The sequence below is a fragment of the Schistocerca piceifrons genome, chromosome X (genome assembly GCF_021461385.2).
Source record: "Schistocerca piceifrons isolate TAMUIC-IGC-003096 chromosome X, iqSchPice1.1, whole genome shotgun sequence".
NCBI classification, from domain to species: Eukaryota; Metazoa; Arthropoda; class Insecta; order Orthoptera; family Acrididae; genus Schistocerca; species Schistocerca piceifrons.
In genome coordinates this window covers 810,190,177-810,205,445 of record NC_060149.1, presented here as the reverse complement: position 1 = coordinate 810,205,445, position 15,269 = coordinate 810,190,177, and the positions used below count along the sequence as shown (strand labels likewise).

General features: G+C 42.1%; 1 protein-coding gene across 1 annotated transcript in view; it reads left to right on the top strand.

Moving 5' to 3' along the window:
* The window catches only part of LOC124722721 (guanine nucleotide-binding protein G(f) subunit alpha-like), a 54,805-nt gene that overhangs the window by 22,951 nt on the left and 16,585 nt on the right, over positions 1-15,269 (top strand). The window contains exons 3-7 of the mRNA XM_047247862.1: positions 801-975; positions 3,174-3,271; positions 3,354-3,408; positions 7,509-7,655; positions 14,723-14,853. Of these exons, the coding sequence (XP_047103818.1) occupies positions 801-975; positions 3,174-3,271; positions 3,354-3,408; positions 7,509-7,655; positions 14,723-14,853 (606 nt within the window). The remainder of the gene's footprint in view (positions 1-800; positions 976-3,173; positions 3,272-3,353; positions 3,409-7,508; positions 7,656-14,722; positions 14,854-15,269) is intronic.

Sequence of the window (15,269 nt, the reverse complement as noted above, 5' to 3'; positions counted from 1 at the left end):
GTGCCTGCACACGCTGTACATGGTACGGGAACAACTGGTTCTCCCGTAGCACTCTCCATACAGTGACGTGGTCAACGTTACCTTGTACAGCAGCAACTTCTCTGACGCTGACATTAGGGTTATCGTCAACTGCACGAAGAATTTCCTCGTCCATTGCAGGTGTCCTCGTCGTTCTAGGTCTTCCCCAGTCGCGAGTCATAGGCTGGAATGTTCCGTGCTCCCTAAGACGCTGATCAATTGCTTCGAACGTCTTCCTGTCGGGACACCTTCGTTCTGTAAATCTGTCTCAATACAAACGTACCGCGCCACGGCTATTGCCCCGTGCTAATCCATACATCAAATGGGCATCTGCCAACTCCGCATTTGTAAACATTGCAGTGACTGCAAAACCACGTTCGTGATGAACACTAACCTGTTGATGCTACGTACTGATGTGCACCGAAGTCAACATTACCTTCCTTCAATTGGGCCAACTGGCGGTGAATCGAGGAAGTAAAGTACATACTGACGAAACTAAAATGAGCTCTAACATGGAAATTAAGCGTTTCCGGACACATGTCCACATAACGTCTTTTCTTTATTTGTGTGTGAGGAATGTTTCCTGAAAGTTTGGCCGTACCTTTTCGTAACACCCTGTATAGGAGTAGAATCGTTTACATTATTTTGTGTCGCTCAATATTTCTGTTATACTTGTCGTAGCGCTATGTGCAGTGTGTATTAATCGTAGCACTATTGACATTCATTGCGACTGGGTGCAAGTAACAAAGTAAACGTAACGTACTCATCATACTTCTGTGCAGTGAGCGACGTGAAAAAGTAGCGGAAATTCTGCAGAATGTTCATGAATCAATTTATGACATCGTGAGAAACATGAGGCTCTTGAATCCGCCACTGGATCTGGAAAATTCGAACAACGAAAAGAGTTTAAAATATATAGTACAACTTGGTCCTGATGGCCCATCTACTTTTTCTGAGGTATGTATTTTTATAGTTATCTTTGAAGCCAAACGTGGAGAGCATTCTTTATGTTATATGAACTTAATTATCTTGATAACATGTGTTACGTGGCTTACGCACCAGCGTACGTTTTGATCAGTGTCATATTACTAACTAACAAATATATTAAATTGTTACAGCTGAGGTTCTCTACTTCTAGATTGGAATACAGTCCATTTGACATAATACTCAATGGTAACTGCGTATATTTTGCTGCAACAGGTCAGCAATATCGGATGGGAGTGTAAGTAGGTAATAGGCTTTGGGATTGTTTCAAGCGGCCTCACTCATTTGAAATATCTGCAGAGGCTACAAGAAAGGGGCTGGCATAGCCTGTGCCTCCCCGGATCAAACAGAAATTTCAGCACAATCATTCCTTTTCTAAAACGACAGCAACTCACCACTTATCACTTTCAACGTCACGGTTTATAATAAAGAGTTACAATTACGGAAAATGTTTTACAGATGTGCATCTACTTAGTCTCAGAATTTGGAAAAGAATTTGTATCTTGAATTACATAAAAAATCAGAACCAATTGTTCCCGGGACGACAGGCAGCTAATTTACCTGCAGCAGCTGCCAACGGGACGCTAATGTTTTTGTTCCATGGGCGTAGCCGGTTGCTGTAAACTGAGCAAAACAATACCGTCAGCATGACTACATACTGCTCTCTCACATATAAATTCAAAAGTGGCTCGAATTGTTTCTGCAAGGGACACTTCAACCGTGGATGTAATCATGTGGAGAAAGTATGCGATGACTTTCTGTGACACATCTCGGTCAACGTTAATCCTCGATGTATCACACCACATGATGACTCCTTTGACCAACTGAGAGAGGCTCTGAGGAGCTATGTTTAGTGAATGTTACACGTAGGAGACAAAATCATTTACAAATGACAATGTTTACTTGTTATTCCCATGAAAGACTGATGTTTGATACCAACGTTGGCTGAAGAAGCAGCGTGTATTCCCTATCTTGTTCCTTTCTCTTTCCTCAGCCAATAAATTATTTTCGTGCATTTTTACGGTCTTGTTTTTATGTAGGTACATTACATTTGAGCATGAATTTTCGAGACGTTTTAAGCATTTCATACGCTTATGACACAGGTCAATCACTAGCGTCTGCTTAATTTAACGAATTCGAAAGAAGCACTGGCGCTTTTGAAAAAATTGCAACTCAAAGGATATCTGTGACTGAAATCAACGTCATACCACAAATTAAGCACACGGCAATAGATAAATAATTAGGATTACCGAACTGCACACAATATCTGATTTAGTGATATGGTGCAAAGCTCCCACTTGCTGCGATCAGAATCTCTAAATGTCGTGGCGTGTGATCAAAGTTGGGCCTGGATATGTTATTGTAGAGTCTCCCTTCAGGCGACTTGTATGCGAACCCACAAAGCAACAACAGTGTTTACTGAAAAGATCGACACGAACAAGCTGACGACCGACAACTTGTTGGATCTGCGGTATGTCAGTCGGAAGTGTATGCCAGGAAAGCAGTGTTCCTCGCCTTTTATTAAAGAAGGCTTTCAGTTTGTTCTCCATGTGTGACTGGGTATTGTCCTACTGAAATATGATACGTGAAGTTGCTTGAACTAGAGGCAGTAATCCGGGCAAAAAACCTACCTTATGTACCAGCATCATGTATTGCTCACATTGCGTTGTACCGCAGATTTAAAACACGGAACACTGGCGTAGCAACATGCCTTGTGCGAGGAGAAGTGTTTCAGAGCGACTAATCAGGCTCCCAGATACAGCTAACTCATTAAGCTCTGCTGGAACTCACTCACACGCTAATACTGCGTCTTTAGGTGTCGAAGACGCATGCAGTCAGTTACCTTCATGTTTCCACTTCGTCTGATAGCTCTTCATGACTTAGCTAGGCGTACCACTGCCTTCTGCAGTCAAGCAAAAGAGGATGCTGCTGGGAATAAGCCATCGCAATCTCTTTGAAGGACTGATCATTTATTGCTGGTCAACTGATCTACGCATCCTCAAAGATTGACTTTATTCAGGCCTTTGTTTCTGTCGTATATGTAGTTTCCCCCATACTGTCATTTAGGAATACGACTGGTTGGATACCTGCGCTATGTAACCTGCGAAATAAAATTGTTCTTCAATCAGTCTAAAGAAGAGTGCAAATATTTTGTAATATGTTCGGAACAGGAATACTTCCAACACGTTGAAGCTTTGTGGAAAGACCGCGGTGTCCAGATGAGCTACCGCCGATCAAACGAATACCAGCTTATCGACAGCGCAAAATAGTAAGTAACAGACTTAGGTTATTCTCTTCATGTCTTTGCTACTATAATGTAGAGTGCCTTCATACAGTTTTCATACTTACAGCTTTCTTGATCAGCTGGAAACTCTGAAGCGGCCTGACTACGTCCCTAGCGACCAGGTATGTTAGTTTCAAAATTCATGATTTATTATTTATTCACCGAAAATTTTGTATAAATTAACTTCTTCGAGAACTTTACGGCAAAGGACTGTCGGCAATTAAACGTAAATTCTTTAATTTCTCGTGGTAAGTATTGATTTTTTATGCGGTTCATAAACATTGCATGATGTGGGCGGTTAGAAATTAGGAACATTTATGAAGAAAACTACCTGGAAATATAGAATAAAAATTTCAAAACCGTACAAAAAATCACTCTCTTCACAGCACAGTAACTATCTTTCAGTAGGCATCACTGACAACTTAATCACCGTGTTCTTATGATCGTTGTCAGCAGTAACTGAGTGTTAAGATTGCCAAATCTTGTGTTCAGTATTCAGCAAGTGTGTCACATATTCATTAAAATCTTTAAATTCAAGATTTCCTCTGTTTTTTCTTTGTTTTTTACCTCCGATAACTGTTTTATCGTTCGCTTTAAGGCGTCAAACTGTACCTTATTTCTGGAAGCAGTCTCAAAATTTGGCTTTTCTTTCAGCCTGTCAGCTAGGTAAAGTTCCGCGTTCTGACCCTAGACGGGCCGCTCGGACCCGACCGACGGCTGTCATCCCCTGCCAATGGCTTTATTGGATGAGGTATGGAGGGGCATGTGAGCTGCACACCGCCCTCCCGCTCGTTGTCGGGTTTCTCGACCGTGGAACCGTTAACAATTGTTCGAGCAGCTCGTCAGTTGACCTCACGAAACCGACTGCACCCTGTACCAGTCCTCCCCCCAAAGAAATTCCCTGGCAGTACAGGGAACCGAATTCGCGTCTCCAGCTTTAAGTCAGCCGCGCTGACCACTCAGCCACGGAGGCAGACTACGAATTTACAGAGTTTATGGTAATTACTGGCGAAAACCGAAACAAGTTTCTACTTTTACTTATGTAGAAGATTTAGTCTTGTGAAGTCGGATGAATATGTTTTAAGGACCATGTACTTTGCGGGTAGCACTTTGAACGAGGCGTAGTTCCTTTTTACACCGACGCAGCTCACAGGAATTATTGGAATGGGACGAAAATCGGTAGATGTGACGTGTATGGAGAGTCAAACAAATGTTTACAATTTCAGAAAAATTGGATTATTTATTCAAGGAAAGACCTTCACAGACTGAGCAAGACAATAACGCGTCGGTCCACCTTCGGCTCTTATGCAAGCAGCTATACAACTTTGGCATTGATTGACTAACGCCTTGGATGTCTTTCTGACTGATATCGTGCTAAATTCTGTCCAACCGGCGCATTAGATCGTTAGAATCCCAAGTTGGTTGGAGGGCCCTGCCCATAATTGTCCAAAGGTTGTCAATAGGGGAGAAATCCGGCGTCGTTGTGGTCGAGGTAGGGTTTGGCAAGTACAGAGACAAGCGTTAGAAACTCTCTCCATGTGCGGGCGGGCATTATCTTGCTGAAATGTGAGTAAGAAAAATGGTTCAGATGCCTCTGAGCACTATGGGACTTAACATCTGAGGTCATCAGTCCCCTAGAACTTACAACTACTCAAACTTAACTAACCTAAGGACATCACACACATCCATGCCCGAGGCAGGATTCGAACCTGCGACCATAGCAGTCACGCGGTTCCGGACTAAAGCGCCTAGAACTGCTCGGCCACCGAGGCCGGCGAAATGTGAGTCCAGGATGGCTTGCCTATGAAAGGCAACAAAACGGAATGAAGAATATCGTCAACGTACCGGCGTGCTGTAATGCTGCCACGATGACAACCAGAGGGGTCCTGCTATAAAATGAAATGGCATCACACACCTGCACATCTGGTTGTCGGTCCGTATGGGGGGCGACCGTCAGGTTGGTATCCCACCTCTGTCCAGAGGTCTCCGGACACGTCTTCGCTGATCATTGGGAATCAATTTGAAGCGGGACTCATCTCCGAAGGCAATTCTACTCCAGTCAACGAGATTCCAGGCCGAAGACTGTCTGGAGACGCCCCGGACGGCAGTGGGATACCAACCCATCATATAACCCCACAACCATGAGCGGTAGTCTGAAATTGTAATCATTTGTTCGTCTGTACACGTTCATCGGATCTACCGATTACCGTCCCATGCAGATAATTTTCACGTGCTACTTTTGTTTTTGCCTTAGAGTGTATGTTTAACATTTGGAGAGATCGTTTTGCTGCTGTTTCATCACTATTAATTGATTTGTTTTATTTACTGTATAAGGTAAGTTACACTGAATCAAACAATTACATATAGGTATGGCTATAGTTAAGAAGTTGCATAGCACATTTTTGCAAAGCATATTCGTCAGTTCTTCATTAGGGTATGAATCGTTATTCATTGTTTGGTGGAACTACTGTCAAATGATGTCTACTTGTACTTGATACATTCATTTACGTCTTCATTTCAGCGACCACTTTACGAGCTTTCATGCATTCAAACTGAAAGAAAATTTTTATCAGTTCTGTCGTGCTGACAACTATTGAACTGTCATGACGTTTCCATAGTGTTCACCTCTGCACGATATTTTCTTTCTTTCTAGCCCAGATTTTCTTTTTCCTTTTCTTTTTTCTTTTTCTTTTCTTTTTTTTCTTATTTTTGGTCAAGTGTCTTCATAGGGATACTTAACATGCTCACTCTAATGTAGATGTGTTCGTGTGTGTAGGGTTTTATTTTGATTTTGCTGTTCCCTGTGAACTCTTACAGGACAAAGAACAGAGGCTCACTGCAGAGATCTCTGTACTCATGCAGTAATTTTTCTGCTGTGGGTACATTATGTGTCAAAATTTTCAGCGAAATATATTAATCATAACCGTGATTATGAATACTTATTTGTTCAATGTCGATTACATCATACAGTAAATAAAGCAAACTTATTGGTGACGATGCAGCAGCACCGATATGTTCCTGTGTATAAAAAAGAAATAGACTATTGCGGTTTTCTCTAGGCGGTAGCCTCAGAGAACTTTCTCGTTAAACAGACATGGACGTAAATGACGACCTGAATGAAACGAAAAGAAACCAGGTGGACAGAAACTTATATTACTAAAGGAAGTGAGATTGTTCTCGCTCGCTTTAGAACTTTTACATGTGGAAACATCAGAGATAATATTAGAGACAGGCCTGTAGGCGTGTTCTGATAGCTTGATGGTTAAGGCGACTCAAGCAGTAAGGGATAAATCATAGTTCAAGTCTCGGTCTGCTACAAATTTCCAAGTGGCGCTACCTCTTCTCTGCATTGCAGATTCAGCATATGTGAACGGTTTGTACTGATACGATGCCAGGCTATTGTATCTTCACTGATTTCATCCTCATCAATCCATTCATTTCATGTCAATTCATTTCATTCAGTTATAATTTTCGAATAGTTTTGAAGCCAGACGAACAATAGGAATGTTGAGTAGTCAAGATGGATACACTGATCCCTAGGCAGGGGATGATCTGCTCACTGTATCTCTCCTCTGCTGCGCTGTGCGGGTCGCGGGATCTCTCCATGTAATGTCTCTGGCATGTTGGCTGGAGGGAGTGTGACGGTCGAGAAATGTAGCTGCGATGCACCCAGCGTTCCTCTTTCGATTCATGGCTGATCTAGGTGAAGCAACGGTCAAATCACTGGATTCGAATTCGTCAAACGCCAAGTTCTAACACCCATTCGATGATGCAGATAAATTATTTTCGTGGTTTTCCTAAATCGTTGAAAGCACCTTCCTTTGAAAAGAATACGGGCGATTTACTTCTCAATCATTGCCCGATCTGAGCTTCCATCTCGTCTTTAATGACTTCGTCATTGACTTAAAGTTAAACCCTAAAGTTTCTTCCTTTTTTTCTTTCGGGTTCGAGGGAAAATTCAACAGATCTGTTTTCTTTTTAACATTCGTGGTAACGTGTCACTTTTTACTCGAGCTAGAGAAATAAATATGATTCCTGAGTTTTGAGATAAATAGGTTACAGTTTTTTTATTTACTGTAAAAAAATTAACGAAAACTACAGAAATCCTCAAATTTTTATTTATATTAAAATCTGATGGAGACAAAAATGAAAGGTTATTTGTCATTTATCGTAAGATGACAGACGTTTTCCCTTCGACTTTCAACTAACAGATTTGTTTCAGGATATTCTTCGCAGCCGTAAAACGACTACGGAGATCCAGAAAATAGAATTCTCCCTGAAAATTCCGAAAAGGTATGGTGGGGGATCTCAGACATTTTGGATGTTTGACGTCGGCGGACAGCGAGGGGCAAGAAAAAAATGGATACAGGTAAATATATTGTAATAATTATTTTGTATTGCTACTTGTTCATAAACAGATAAGCCGTTTGCAATGTCTCTCACGTTCTCTTGATATAACATAAGAATCATCATCTGTAAAAGTGCGAGCCGTATTGATAATTTAAAGGTCTATCGTTGGCCATAAAACGATACTGAATTTACAAGTGTTATATGGTTCCAAAAGTTTTAAAGTCTCACGAATATCAAGACATACACTGATGACTTAAACAATTATGACCACTGCCCACAACGAGACAATGTAGCTGATGGTGTTGGGTGCACTAATGGAGAATCGTTCTAGCGATGATACGGGGTACAAATGGGAAAATTCACTGAGATAAGTGACTTCGACAAAGGACGGATTTTTATGGCCCTGGGCTTGGCAAGTAGCGAAACTGGACGGCTGTTCGCGATCTACTGTCGTGAGAATCTATCGAAAGTGGTTGGGCAGGGGAAATCATGAGTGGACGACAGGGCGTTGGACGTCTACACCTCTTCACAGAACACGTAACCACTGATAAGATATTCTCCTAAACAAACTGAATAACTCGGGGCGTGCTAGTATCTTCTAATGTAATGGCAGATGATACACGGCGTGCGTACTTCATTGGTACAGCGCAATACTCCACATGAGATTAAATGCAAAACAATGAAACATGCGATTGCGAATAAACACTTGCAAACTACACAAATAAAGAAACATTGGCAATTAAAAGCAAATGGAAAGGAATAAAACTCTAACTTTTACTTAATTAGCATTAATAGCAACCGTTTGCAATTATAAGAACTGTGTTATAAGTTTATGAGGCCGGCCACTGTGGCCGAGCGATTCTAGGTGCTTCAGGCCGGAACCGCGCTGCTGCTACGGTCGCAGGTTCGAAACCTGCCTCGGGCATGGGTGTGTGTGATGTCCTTATGTTTAAGTAGTTCTAAGTGTAGGGGACTGATGACCTCAGATGTTCAGTCCCATAGTGCTTAGAGCCACTTGAACCAGGTTTGTGAGCTTGCAAAATTATTATGATTATGGAAAGAAATTGTTCAATGAAGGAAAACCAATTTTAATTATTGTTCTGAATGTTATCGAAAACAAAGAAGAATAGCATTACGATATGACAATTTACGATTAAGTAAAATAAATGACCAAGAAAAGTTACTGTTGTTTGCATATAAAGTATTTTCGCATCACTAATTAGAACAATGTTGTTCGCGGTATCTCCTATCTCCGGTATCTCCACCTAGCTGACGCACTAGGCAAGTCGTCGACTCCCGCGACGTTAGGCCATGATCCTTGAACGTAAGCCCATAATTGTCATTGTCATGATGAGCTCCTTGTTCGTGGGCACCTGTTGCGAATTTAACAGAAACACTCGACGTTTGCAGAATTAATTCCAGTTTGCGTATCTGCATGCAACCAAGAGCATAAGACACGCTTCTTTTGGTTCAAATGGCTCTGAGCACTATGGGACTTAACATCTGAGGTCATCAGTCCCCTAGAACTTAGAACTACTTAAACCTAACTAACCTAAAGACATCACACACAACCATGCCCGAGGGAGGATTAGAACATGCGACCGTAGTGGTCATGCGGTTCCAGACTGAAGCGCCTAGAACCGCTCTGCCACATAGGCCTGCTCACGCTTCTTTCCATTAGCGCGTGACGTAACCTGACGTCATAAATTTTGTTTGTTTGTTTGGTCTGGAGGAGGAGACCAAACAGTTAGGCCATCGTTCCCATCGGTTTAGGGAAGCCTGGGGAAGGAAGTCGGCCGTGGCCTTCCAAAGGAACCAACCTGGCATTTGCCTGAAGCGATTTAGGGAAATCACGGAAATTCTAAATGTGGATGGCCGGAGACGGGTTTGAAACGTAGTCCTCCAGAATGAGAGTCCAGTTTGCTAACCAATGCGCCACATCGCTCTGTCATAATGTTCGGTACGCAGCTTAACCACAATATTTAGATCTATGGTTTACTATTCGATCGCGGCGTGGCACTTTCCATAGTATATCCGTCTGCTCTACGAAAGTAAATCAACGTATTTATTCTGTCAAACACTAGTCCGCGGTTGATACTGAACAATCAGTGTCGTGTACAATTGTCTACGTAATCATTTCAATCACGCGGCTGTCAGCACATCGCACATTCACAGTTAGAGTTATTTGTATCAATATACGATAAGAAAATGAGTTACTATAGTTTCTGCTTGATTTCACAGATATCATTGCTGCCTACGATCGAAAACAGTATCTTGACGACGTCCACACGGCTTACCGCTCTGCACATCAAAGTTTTATGCTTAGTGATTCAAAACGCAGTTCCGGGTAACCATCAATTTGACACGTCAAGTCACTAGTTCTTTAACAGCGGTATACAGCGGAATCATAAATGTAGCGTTGTTAAAACGCTAATAATTTTCACCGGCCACGAACACAATGCTTACCGTAACTGTAAACGCGCGACACGACAGTCTCTTCTACTCAGTTATTCTCGCTCAAGAGTCTTTGTTGGTGCTCTCCCCTGTCGACCTATCCATATGTTTCTACACCTCTCATACATCTCGCTACATGTAATATTCTCAAGGATTCTGATTATATCGATTCACAGTTTTATAGGAGCAACAGCTTCATATTATTCTGTTCGTTGAAAATGAATTCAAACGGCATGTCAATAAACGTGAAAACATACGCCTGAATAAAGGAAAATGGCAATCACATTCCTAAAAACTACCTTTCGTAAACAGAAACATAATTATACAAAGAAATATCCTGAACTAACCGTTTCAATGTATCACAAAAATAAGGCAGAAAAAAGGAAAATAAAGTACAGAAAAAGGAAAAATAAAGTACAGAAAAAGGAAAAAAATCCATATCGGTCTGTGTTATCTACACACCCTCCACAAGCTCAAGGCATACGTCGGCACACTGGACGCACATTCGGGAGGGCGACGGTTCAATCCCGCGTCTGGCCATCCTGATTTAGGTTTTCCGTGATTTTCCTAAATCGCTCCATGTAAATGCCGGGATGGTTCCCTTCAAAGGGCACGGCCGACTTCCTTCCCCATCCTTCCCTAATCCGATCCGATGAGACCGAAGACATCGCTGTCTGGTCTCCTCCCCCCCCCCCCCCAAAAAAAAAAAAACAGCATACGTCGGCGCGACTCCGCGGTCCTAGGCAGCGGCCTGATGACGTTACGAAAGGACCGTTTCGTGGATTCATACTGATTAGTTATAATTAAAGTGCAATTACTCACAGCGGTCCAGCGTTGCCTGTAATTACCGTATCGTAGTGAAACTTGGTTCTAATGTGTTAATGCGGAACCGATTTACGTTGGAAAAAAATTAGTTCTAGTTTTGGCCACTAGGAGCAAATCTGGTGCTGTGAATGCAAGAAACACGTATAGAAATGTTTCCATATGTAATGGATTAGTAATGGGACATGGGTAGAAAATCACGAACAAGTGAGAAAGGCACAATATTTATTTTATTATTGAAATGGCTCTGAGCACTATGGGACTTAACATCTGAGGTCATCAGTTCCTTAGACTTAGAACTACTTAAACCTAACTAACCTACGGATATCACACACATCCATGCCCGAGGCAGGATTCGAGTCTGCGACCGTAGCAGCAGCGCGGTTTCGGACTGAGCAGCCTAGAAGCGCTCGGCCATCGCTTTCTGTCCACAACCTTGTCCTATCCAGGGTTGAGCTCCGTTTCTATTGAGCTCGTCAGCTTCCTTTCTCAAATCTGTAATTATCACAGATCTTGGTTCAATCTTCAGCATCTCCTCCGATAATCCAATTTAGAAAAAAATGTATTTTAAAAAAATTATAGTAAAATCTTCTAAAAACTCGTAAAGTCCGCTTGTAGATGCTAATTCTCGTTTATAGTGGAATCAAGGTACAACCGGTTACGCGATAGTGAATCGCATCTTCAGGAAAAATGGTTCAAATGGCTCTGAGCACTATGGGACTTAACTTCTGAGGTCATTAGTCCCCTAGAAGTTAGAACTACTTAAACCTAACTAACCTAAGGACATCACACACATCCATGCCCGAGGCAGGATTCGAACCTGCGACCGTAGCAGTCGCGCGGATCCGGAGTGAGCGCCTAGAACCGGCCATCTTCAGGAAAAATCTACAACAACAAACGTACGAATTATGGGCCTGTAAGTCAAAGAACTAGTAACGCCTACTAATGAGGAGGTTAAAAACTTAGCTAGATTACAGTAAGCCATTAAACGATTACGATTTCCCAACATTCTGTAAGGCACATTCCTGGCAACATCAAATGCAATGAATGTTGAAATATCCATTAGTAATCTTAGATACTTATCGGTCACCACTGAGGGACATACTAATGTGGACCTGAAAAATAGGGTGGATAAGAGGAAGAACACGAAACTGGATCATAAGAATCCAGTAAATATTGTTTGTTAGCGACTTACAAGTGTTTAATTCCTGATAGTACCCAGAAAAATGGCTATCTCGGCCGTGATGAAGAAATGATAACATCGTGTGCAGACACAACCGCTAGGAAGTCGTAGCAGAAACTGACGCGGCCGATGGGTCGTACTGCTGCACGAGTGACGGTTGATGCCGGTTAAGGGCACGAGGCTTATAAAAGGCCGAAATACCCTATTTTGCCGGGTGTTGCTTGTCGTTGGTGACATTGCTAACACTTTTAACACAGTGGTAAAATTCTGCGTAGTGTGTCTACTTTTTCAGTTTTAATTCTCGTATAAAATCCTCTAACTAAAAATTAAAACTCATTAACATACTTGTTATTAAAAACGGCTTTCGGTCCCAGAAACAACTAGTTTAAATTAGATTAATGATTAAAATCGCAAGGTAAATCAGGAAAATAGCTAAATTTAGTAAGGGTTATAAACTGACAAACAATAAAAGAGATATCTTACTCCTCGTTCGAACTCTTCAGATGAGTCAGATGGACTCTGCCGTTCCCAAGGGGGTGGGTCGTTCTTAAATTATTCCGAGCAGATGCTCCTCGTCATTTTCTGGTTATGGCAGACTCCAGTTACTGAACAGCATTATTATTGTTCTAACAAGGGTTGTCTGTGAATTGTCTTAGGTTCGGAAATAAACCGTCAGCACATGCACACTACTGGCCATTAAAATTGCTACACCAAGAAGAAATGCAGATGATAAACGGGTAATCATTGGACAAATATATTATACTAGAGCTGATATGTGATTACATTTTCACGCAATTTGGGTGCATAGATCCTGAGAAATCAGTACCCAGAACAACCACCTCTGGCCGTAATAACGGCCTTCATACGCCTGGGAATTGAGTCAAACAGAGCTTGGATGGCGTGTACAGGTACAGCTGCCCACGCAGCTTCAACACGTTACCATAGTTCATCAAGAGTAGTAACGGGCGTATTGTGACGAGCCAGTTGCTCGGCCACCATTGACCAGACGTTTCCAATTGGTGAGTGATCTGGAGAATGTGCTGGTCAGGGCAACAGTAGAACATTTTCTGTATCTAGAAAGGCCCGTACAGGAACTGCAACATGCGGTCGTGCATTATTCTGCTGAAATGTAGGGTTTCGCAGGGATCGAATGAAGGGTAGATCAACGGGTCGTAACACATCTGAAATGTAACGTCCACTGTTCAAAGTTCCGTCAATGCGAACAAGAGGTGGCCGAGACGTGTAACCAATGGCACCCCATAACATCACGCCGGGTGATACGCCAGGATGGCGGAGACGAATACACGCTTCCAATGTGCGTTCACCGCGATGTCGCCAAACACGGATGTGACCATCATGATGCTGTAAACAGAACCTGGATTCATCCGAAAAAATGACGTTTTACCTTTCGTGCACCCAGGTTCGTCCTTGAGTACACCATCGCAGGCGCTCCTGTCTGTGATGCAGCGTCAAGGGTAACGCAGCCATGGTCTCCGAGCTGATAGTCCATGCTGCTGCATACGTCGTCGAACTGTTCGTGTACATGGTTGTCTTGAAAACGTCCCCATCTGTTGACTCAGGGATCGAGACGTGGCTGCACGATCTGTTACAGACATGTGGATAAGATGCCTGTCATCTCGACTGCTAGTGATACGAGGCCGTTGGGATCCAGCACGGCGTTCCGTATTACCCTCCTGAACCCACGGATTCCATATTCTGCTAACAGTCATTGTATCTCGACCAACGCGAGCAGCAATGTCGCGGTACGATCAACCGCAATCGTGATAGGCTACAATTCGACATTTATTAAAGTCGGAAACGTAATGGTACGCATATTTCCTCCATACACGAGGCATCACAACAACGTTTCACCAGGCAACGCCGATCAACTGCTGTTTGTGTATGAGAAATCGGTTTGAAACTTTCTTCATGTTAGCACGTTGTAGGTGTCACCACTTTGTGTGAATGCTCTGAAAAGCTAATCATTTGCATATCACAGCATCTTCTTCCTGCCGGTTAAATTTCGCGTCTGTAGCACGTCACCTTCGTGGTGTAGCAATTTTAATGACCAGTAAGGTATAAACTTTACAAAGAAATTCCTTATAACGTATTGTTTATGTATCTGGGAATAATCCAAATATTTGCGTTGTTTATTCTTCAGCGTTTTGTTCTTTTCACCTTAGTATTCAATAAGACAAACGAATAACACGTGTTTATTTAGATTAACTGATTTTTTTTTTTGTATAAAACCGTCTAGATAGAACTTTTGCAGCCCGTCGCTCTTTATGTTCCTATAATCTTAGCTGCCGGTATCTGACGATGACAGTAGCCGAAACGGCGTTAGAAATAAGGAACGGTTTAATAGCAATCTAGACGGTTTTGTACACAAAGTATTCGTATTTATCACAAACTCATACAGCATAAGCATTTCCTTTATTAAAAGTTAAATAAATGTATTTGAGGTCCAGATCCAAACTATGCAAACAACTGTGATGTGCACAGCAGTGAGTACACCCCACTGTACGAGTTTCTTTCCCTTTCTGTTCGCGAATGGAGTGCGGGAAGAACAACTGTTTGAATGCCTCTGTGTGCTCTGTTATAAGCCTAATCTTGCCATTGGTTTGCAGGTTTTCGACGGTATTCGATCAGTACTGTTCCTTGTCGCATGTAGTGACTTTGATCAAACTTTGCGTGAGCAGACATCTACTAATCGGCTGAAGGAAGCTTTGATTCTGTTCGAGAACATGTGGTACAGCAGGTACGTAACCATCTCGGTTGATATTTAGGCACAAATGTTTCGATTTTTACTTATACGCGTTATCATTGATTAAATTGTTTACCTACAGAGTATATGACAATAGGATGAAAAACTCTTGGTCTGGCACACAGATGATATGAATGATATCATCCAAATTTTGTGTTTTGTTACGTTTTTATATCCTGTGCAGGAATTCAGTGAAAGTTCAGTGATATAAGTGGAATAGTTCATACGAAATTTTTAAATTAATGGTGTTGCGCGTACTTCGTTGAAATGGATAAACTGGAACACCATGCCGTCATAAAATTCTTTGTTCATGATTGTTCATAGCCAGCGGTAACTAACCAGAGTTACTAAGGGTTTCCAAAATTTCTGTGCTCTTTTTTCAAGAGTTAAATGAGGATGGATGGATTCAA